An 8,247-nucleotide genomic window follows, 5' to 3' on the forward strand; every position below is an offset into this window, starting at 1 on the left:
CACTTCTAGTCTCTGTGTGCATGCACTCACATGCACATGTGCACACATACAACTAAAACAGTATCAAAAAAGAAAACAGTAAGAGGTAACTATTTGTAGTAATGAGCACACAGTGGATACCGACCATTTAAAGTTTATTATTTTTTATGTGTATGTAATATTATGTGTATGGGTGTTCTTCATGTATGTATGCATGGTACCTGACTCCTCAGAATGAGGAGGGAGGGCTTTGGATCCCCTGGGATTTGAGTTACAGGTGATTGTGAGCTACTATCTGGGTGTTGGGAAGTGAACCTGGGTCTGCTGTGAGGGCAGCAAGGGTCTTAACTCCTAAGCCATCTCTCCAGTCCCCGCATATGGACTACTAATGAGATGCTTTATGTCTTTTTGCCGTGCTACATCTTCAGAAGTACTTGGTATGCATTTATACTCAGTACTTCTCAGGTTAGGTGTAGAATTTCAAGTGTTTGGCGTGTAGTTTTACCAAAGCAACAGAGTTGCATTTAATGGAAAATTTTACACTCTTTCTGGTTGTTGGCTTTACATTTCAGTGAACTTGAAAGGAACAGCCCAGTTCCCTAGTCACACTTGTCACAGGTTCTTAGTGGCCTTGAACTTGCAGTGGCTCCTGTCTGCCTGAGCAGTGAAGGCTTGGAGCTTGTCCAGGAGTTGGCCTTCCTGTAGATGCGTCCTTGGTTGGCTCTTGCCCTGCTTGGAGGCTGCACAGAATCCTCATTGCCGTCAGAATAAAGATCGTACATGCTCTATAGCCTGGCTCTCTTGGCCTTGGTTTTCTTGTCTGTAAAATGGGAATCTAAGCCATGTGTGGGGTGCATACCTATAATATCTGTACTTTGAAGGTAGAGGCAGTAAGACTAAGAAGAGGTCAGGGTCATCTTTGGCTGCATGAGTGAGTTGGAGGCCAGACTGAGACATATGTAACCTCATTATAAGACCTAATTAAGGTCTGGGGAAACAGTTCCGTTGGTAAAGTGCTTGCAAGCATGAGAACCTGAGTTCAGATCTCTAGTTAGTATCCATGAAAAAAGCCAAGTGTGGAGGCTTGTGGCTGTAATCCCAGAATTGGGGAGGCAGAGATCAGTTGATCCCTGGAACTCCCTAGCCATCCAGACTACTCTAACTGGGGAAGCTACAGGTTCAATGAGAAGCCGTGTCTCAAAAAACGAGGTGAGCAGTGATTCTGGACAGCAGGTGACATGACCTCTGGCCTCTACATGCATGCACACATGTGCACACAAGAACACATATATACACATGTGTATCATGTACGCAAACAAAAAGACCAAAAATAAGTAATGGATGAATGAGTAAATAGCTAAAATGGGAACCCAAGAGCACCTACCTGAAGGGTACTTGTGAATAGTAAAAAGGAATAATGCATAAAATGTGGTGTGCCCCTACGGCAGAATAGGCTCTGTTGTGGAAGAAATGAAGTGCTTACAGGATTTACAGCAGGAAAACATTTGCCTGGGTGAACAAAGTCAGATCCAAAAGGGCCCATATTGTTTGAGTCCATTCGTATGAGCTATCCAGGGTAGGTAAGTGCATAGGGAGAGAAAGTAGACCCAAGTTGGCAGGGGCTGGAGGAGGGAAACTGGGTGTGGGTAAGGGCATGATGTAAATGCTCTGGAGTTAAGTGATGGTGATAGCTGCTTAGTGAACGCACTAAAAGCCACTGGGCTATATGCACTACAGGGGTAGACTGTATGGGTTATGATGAACTCTGTGTGGTGGTCATAATACTGGTGATGGCGATTGCTGTGATGATGATGATGGTGTGAGTGGTCATGGTGACGAGAATACTGAAGGTTGCAGAAATGGTGGCGGTGATTGTTCATGGCTGTAGTAGTGGTGAGAGTGGTGATGATGATGGTTGTGGTAATGAAATGGTGGTGATAGTCATAGTGATATGGTGGTATTGATGATAGTTCTAGTAACGGTGATGTTGGTGGTCATGGTGATGATAGTGCTATAATGATAATGCTGATTCTAATGATATAATGGTGATAAGAGTTGTAATGAGTCTTTCTGTCCCACCAGCTAGCTCCCAAATAGTGACATAGAGACTCCTTAATTATGAAAACTTAATTATGAAAGCTTCAGCTGTTCCACTAGCTCTTAAAACAGAAACCATTTCTATTAATCTACGTGTTTGCCTTGTGGCTTTTTACCTTGTCTCTCTACTGCCCGTCCTGCTTCCTCCTGCATACCTAGATTCCTCCTCTTCCTTTCTCCCCCCAGAAATTCCCACTGTGCCTCCTGCCTAGCTTTGGCCACTTAGTTTTTTTGAGACAGGGTTTCTTGTGTAACAGTTCTGGCTGTCCTGACACCTGCTCTGTAGACCAGGCTAGCCTCAAACTCGCTGAGATCCACTTGCCTCCTGATTGCTGGGAATAAAGGTGTGCACCACCACTTCCTGGCGGTCATTTAGCTCTTTAGTAAGCCAATCAGAAGGAGCCTTGGCAAAGACACATCTTCACAGTGTACAGAAAGATTATTCTACCACAGATAGTGATGGATGGTGTTGATGGTTGTAGTGACTGAGGTGATGGGCATAGCAGTGATGCTCATGATACTAGTGGCGCTGGTGGCTGTGGTGATAATGATGGTGGAGGCCATGGTGACTGGGACCTCAGAGCTCTGCCCCTCCCTCCAGGTCTAGTTCGAGAGCAAGAGGCTGGGTTGCTGCAGTTTCTCCGCCTGGATGGATTCTCTGTGCTGATGCGTGCCATGCAGCAGCAAGTGCAGAAGCTCAAGGTCAAGTCGGCATTCCTGCTGCAGAACCTGCTGGTGGGCCACCCAGAGCACAAAGGTGAGGTGGCTGAGAGGGACCTGTGGGGGATACAGGCAGGTGTGAGAGCCTTCCTCCTGATGCCCACAGCTCTTCCCTAGGAACCCTTTGCTCTATGGGGATGGTCCAGCAGCTGGTGGCCCTTGTGAGGACAGAACACAGCCCTTTCCACGAGCACGTGCTTGGAGCCCTGTGCAGGTATGCTGGGGCCCCTGGAGGGGGCCTTAGATGGGGTTCCCAGGACAAGAGCAGCTCAGGCACTAAGCGCTTGCTCCTATGCTGGGATTCTACCCTGAAGAGTGGGAGACGAAGAGTGTAGGCCGGAGAGGGGCAGGGTCACACAATGTTTCCTCCCAGTGCCTGGGCGGGAGACTCCCTCTTTATAGTTCCCTAGTGTTCTGCGTCTTTTCAACCCAGGCCTTGGGCCACATGTGCCCCAGGGTTGCTATGAATGTTGCCCAATACAGAATTGTAAATGTACCTAAAACATTGTAAGGTTTTTTAAAATAACTCAATCATACCATTCTCCAGCATGAACTCTGTAGATGACATTATGTCACAGTGTCAAAAGGTTGGACACACCTGGACCATGATGGAGTCAGCGTAGACATTATGGCAGACACCATCTAAACTATATTCACTGCAATGATGTGTAGCAGCTGGAGGGCTGTTATAGAGATGGGAGCCAAGACCCACTATAGGGGCATACCTTGGCCCCCACAGGAGCATTGGCAGGGGGTTTGGAGCTGGACTGTGGTCTTTGTTGCAGATGGGGTCCTAAGATCTGCTCTCATATTCTCCTTTAGTCTCGTGACAGACTTTCCCCAGGGTGTGCGTGAATGCCGGGAGCCTGAGTTGGGCCTGGAGGAGCTGCTCCGCCACCGCTGCCAGCTGCTGCAGAAGCATGAGGAGTACCAGGTAGAAGGCGTGGGGAGGGTTCTGTGATGGCCCTGTGGCTGGTGGGCTCAAATTGTCCTGCCTTCTCTATTGTACATTTTCCTATTAAGCAATGCTGTGGGCGGTTATGTCAGTGGGGAAGTGAGAATTATTTTATAAACTGGTTAAAAATGATAATTAAACTTATTAGTTATTTTGTACCCTAAAGTGATAAACATCCTTAAATATCTAAGTAGGTGAATAAATTAAGTAGATAAGAATGGATTACTCAGCCAGGCAATGGTGGCATGTGCTTTTAATCCCAGCACTCGGAAGATAGAGGCAGGTGGATTTCTGTAAGTTTGAGGCCAGCCTGGTCTATGGAGTGAGTTCCAGGACAGTCAGGGCTACACAGAAAAATCCTGTCTTAAAAAAATTTTTTTTAAACTTATATTTCTGTTTTGATTGTTTGTGGGGTACCTTTGGAAGCCAGTGGAAGGCACTGGAACCCCTGGAGCTGACATGTTTGTGAGCTGCCTGATGTTGGTGCTGGGAATTCAGGTCCTCTGCAAGAGCAACAAGTGCTCTTAACCACTGAGCCATCTCTCCAGCTTCTGTTATTTGATTTGTTTTTTATCTTTATGTGTGTGTGTTCATGTGTATGTGTGATGACGCTTGTGTGGAGGTCATGTTGTCAGTTTTACCTGCTGCGACGAGACCCTGCCAGCCTTGATTATTCATTTTGCAAAGTGCCCACTGCTTCAATGCTGCCACTCTTAACAATGCTAAGCAGAGCAAATGTGCACCAGTGATGTCCACTCTGTTGCCCCTATGCCTCTCTGGACACACCTGATGTTACAGAGGGATACTGGTAAGTGGGAGAGGCAGGACACCTGCTAGCAGCTGTCTGTCTGACCTCATCCCAGGAACCTGTGACCTTACTACCTGTCCCCATGGAGTATGGGAAGCTGGAGTCCATTCTGGCCTGGTGTCAGGTGGAGGATGTAGGGGACCTACATGCTGCACTTGTATTTATCTCCCAGGAGACCCTGAGCTGAATGATTCTAGGGTTCACCTTAGAGGTACCCACCACTGTTAGGTGGACAGACCAATGCTTATTATTATTTTTTAAGTTTTTCTTAAAAATAAAAACAAGGCTGGATATTTTTTCCTCATAACAAGAACAAGGTAGCACTGAGGCCGAGGCTGGTAGATCTCTGCGGGTGGAGGCCAGCCTGGGCCCTGCGGAGCATTCCAGGCCTGCTGCTGGGAGAAAAGTGGGCAGCACTGTGCCCAGCACGGGAGCTTTATTTTGACTCCTGGTGTTGGAGGTTTTCTCTTTCATTACAGCTCTGTTGTGTGGAGTGTGGATGGCTTCATTGCCTCATTGATTTAACTGCCTTTTTTTTTTTATTTTTATTTTTGTTTTTTGAGACAGGATTTCTCTATGTAACAGCCCTACCTGTCCTGGAACTAACTCTGTAGACCAGGGTAGCCTTGAAGTTACAAAGATCCGCCTGCCTCTGCCTCCTGAGTACTGGGATTAAAGGTGTGCAGCTAACTGTCTCTCTTTTTTTTTTAATTTATGTTTTAGGTAGGTTCTCACTGTGTTAGCTCAAAGTAGTCTCAAGCTTGAAATCCTGAGGTAGCTGCCTCTTAAAGGAGGTGTGGGTTGTCCCCAGTTCTCACTGCTACAAACATTGCTCTAAAAACAGTTTTTTGAGGCAGAGAACATTGCTCAAAGTACTTGCCACGAGATGCTGAGCTCAAATCCCAGGTGTACACAATTCTAGCACTCGGGAGCAAGACAGAGAAGATTCCTTGGGGTTCATCTGTGACCAGTGCAGTAGAATCTGTGAACTCCAGGTTCATTGAGAAACTATCTCAAAAACAGATGGTGGTGCACACCTTGAATCCTAGCACTGGGAAGGCAGAAGCAGACTGATCTCTGTGAGTCTGAGGCCAACTTGGTCTACATAGTGAGGTCCAAGCCAGCCCAGGGTTACATTGTGAGACCTTGCCTCCAAAAGAAGAGAAAGAGATGGGGAGCAGGTGAGGAAGATACTTGTTAACCTCTGGTGTCCACACCTATGTGTACACACATGCACTCCTATCTGCACACATGTGCACACACACAAACAAGGTGGATGGCTTCTGGGAACTCTAGTTTTTACATACATGCACACACGTGAATGTATACATACTGACATAAAAAAAACACTCTCCATCCTGCCCCCCCCCATAAAAATACCACTTAAAAAATGTCTAGCCGGGCAGTGGTGGCGAACGCCTTTAATCCCAGCACTCGGGAGGCAGAGGCAGGCAGATCTCTGTGAGTTCGAGGCCAGCCTGGTCTACAAAGGGAGTTCCAGGACAGGCTCCAAAGCTACAGAGAAACCCTGTCTCGAAAAACCAAAAAAAAAAAAAAAAAAGTCTATATTCATCTGTTTATTATGTGTGTGGGCATGTGTGTGCCATGGCGCATGGGTAGAGGTCACAGGACAATTTGTGGGAGTCAGTGCTTAACTTCCACAACATGGGTTGTGGAAATTGAACTCTGATCCTAAGGCTTGGTGGTCAGCACCTTTACCTGGGCTGGATATATGAAATCCACAGGGCTGATGTGACAACAGACCAATTTGGGTGGCCCCAGGCTCTCTTCTCCAAAGCTCAGAAACCCATGAGCAGGGCAAGTGAGCATGATCTAGCCGTGGTCACTGGGAAAGCCCAGTGGCTACTGGAGTGGGCATGTGGTAGCCAGTAGGAGGGAGGGTTGTTTTGGCTGCTGAATGTGCGGGAGGCAGATCTGGCGGTGCTCAGGATTTCTCTCTCCTGATCCAGGAGGAGCTGGAGTTCTGTGAAAAGCTGTTACAGACCTGTTTCTCCAGCCCTACTGAGGACAGCATGGATCGGTGAGACCAGGTGGCTTCTTGCATTCTCTTCGTGGGAACCCCAGGCCTCCTGCCTCCCTCCTTCCCAGGCGCCCTCTCCCAAGGGACTGCCAGGCCTTCCTTATTCAGGCCTGGGCCTGGGCCTGCCAGCCCATCTCTGGGCAGCCCCCTGGATGGGGTCCCGAGAAAGGTGCTGGCCCCTTGGATTCCCCCTCCCTTGCTTTCTGTCATCCTTTCCTCTCATGTCCACACTGCTCTTCCAATAAAAGCATTTCTCCTGTTTCCCTTCCCCTGATTGTCTTGCCTTTTTTTTGGAAGGCAGGAGGGGTTGAGCTTAGAGGACTTGGTCGCTCACTAAAGGGATAATAAAAGTGTTGCTGTTATTCTCAAAAGTGCCGTCTCCTTTTATCTTCCTGCCTTTGTTATGCTGGGACCATCTGTCCTTTTCAAAATTTTTATATATATGTAATTTTTTAAAAACACATTTATTTATTTATTTATTTGTGTGTAAGGGAGGGGACATAGCCTTTGGGTGGAGGTCAGAGAACAACATGCGGGTATTGGGAATCAAATCTAAATCATCGGGTCATGAGGTTTGCACAATAAGCCCCTTTACCCATGGAGCTAGTTCACCATCTCTAAAGGAAGTTTTATGTGAAGGCTAATCTTCACTGTCAATTTGGCTGATTTAGAATCACCATGGAGACATCTCCAGTGAGACTGTTTCTATGAAGGTTTAACTGGGAGAGGAGACCCACTCTGAATATGGGTAACAGTGTCCTATGGGCTAGGGTCCCAGACTGAAAAGGAGGCGGCATGGGGAGCACAACTAGTGTTAACAATTTTCTTATGTGCAGGTGACGGCTTGTTACACAGAAGTACAAGGATCAAACGAACACCACAGGCAACAAATAAATTAGAAATAGCACACAGCCCAGAAGAAGACAAGACAGAAAAAATAATTACTGACAGGTTTTTAATCCGTGAAAGCAGGTCCATTAAAGCCATTTGAGAATTAAGGGGTGGGAAAAACAACTAGGTCCCCTGAAAGACAAGACAATACACACAAATATGACTCAATATAACTTCCCCGAAATATAAAGCGCGGCTTTCAAGAAGGAGCAGCAAAGTTTCTTTGCATTAGTCTTTACAGCTGACCTCTAAAATAGGCACGATAGGAGGCATGAAAGTTGGGGTAAACTGAGGCTCAGCGCTAGAAAAGGCCCTTAACTGACTGAAATGCAGCGTGAGGGGTTCCTCCCGGTCGTGACAAGAGAAAGCTTTATGTGGCAACTGGCAACAGTTAGACGCCGCTTGGGCATCTGCCTAAGTGGGGACTGAGGTCAGCCTAAAAAGCACGACGGAGGCGTCCGCGACGAACCCGCCGCAACAAAAGCAGCCAGCTTCGGGTGGGGACGAAAAGTCGGAATGGATTCTTCAGGAGTTGGCACTTGAGTCAAAACGGAAGTATGGCTGGAGGAGACCGAATAACAAATGGATTTCCGAAGGTAGCGATCAGGGCGAAAAATCCTGAAACAGAATGTAGTCTTGGGCTTCGGAATGTAGTCATAGAAAACCGGGTTCTGGGTGCAGCAGCGCCTGCGTAGTGGGTCCACCGAGTTTATCCAGGAAGAACGATGGCAACGGTGGGCCCAGGCGGCGGTGGAT

General features: G+C 47.3%; 1 protein-coding gene across 2 annotated transcripts in view; it reads left to right on the forward strand.

Moving 5' to 3' along the window:
• Hspbp1 (HSPA (Hsp70) binding protein 1) overlaps positions 1-6,868 on the forward strand; it is a 23,677-nt gene extending 16,809 nt beyond the window's left edge. For both annotated transcript variants that reach the window (XM_050130670.1, XM_050130669.1), the window contains exons 5-8: positions 2,678-2,833; positions 2,914-3,010; positions 3,619-3,730; positions 6,530-6,868. In XM_050130670.1, the coding sequence (XP_049986627.1) occupies positions 2,678-2,833; positions 2,914-3,010; positions 3,619-3,730; positions 6,530-6,604 (440 nt within the window). In that variant the 3' untranslated portion in view covers positions 6,605-6,868. The remainder of the gene's footprint in view (positions 1-2,677; positions 2,834-2,913; positions 3,011-3,618; positions 3,731-6,529) is intronic.
• Positions 6,869-8,247: the final 1,379 nt, after the last annotated feature.

The sequence above is a fragment of the Alexandromys fortis genome, unplaced genomic scaffold (assembly GCF_014885135.2).
Source record: "Alexandromys fortis isolate MF-2015 unplaced genomic scaffold, M_Fortis_MF-2015_v1.1 scaffold_344, whole genome shotgun sequence".
In the NCBI taxonomy this organism is placed as follows: Eukaryota; Metazoa; Chordata; class Mammalia; order Rodentia; family Cricetidae; genus Alexandromys; species Alexandromys fortis.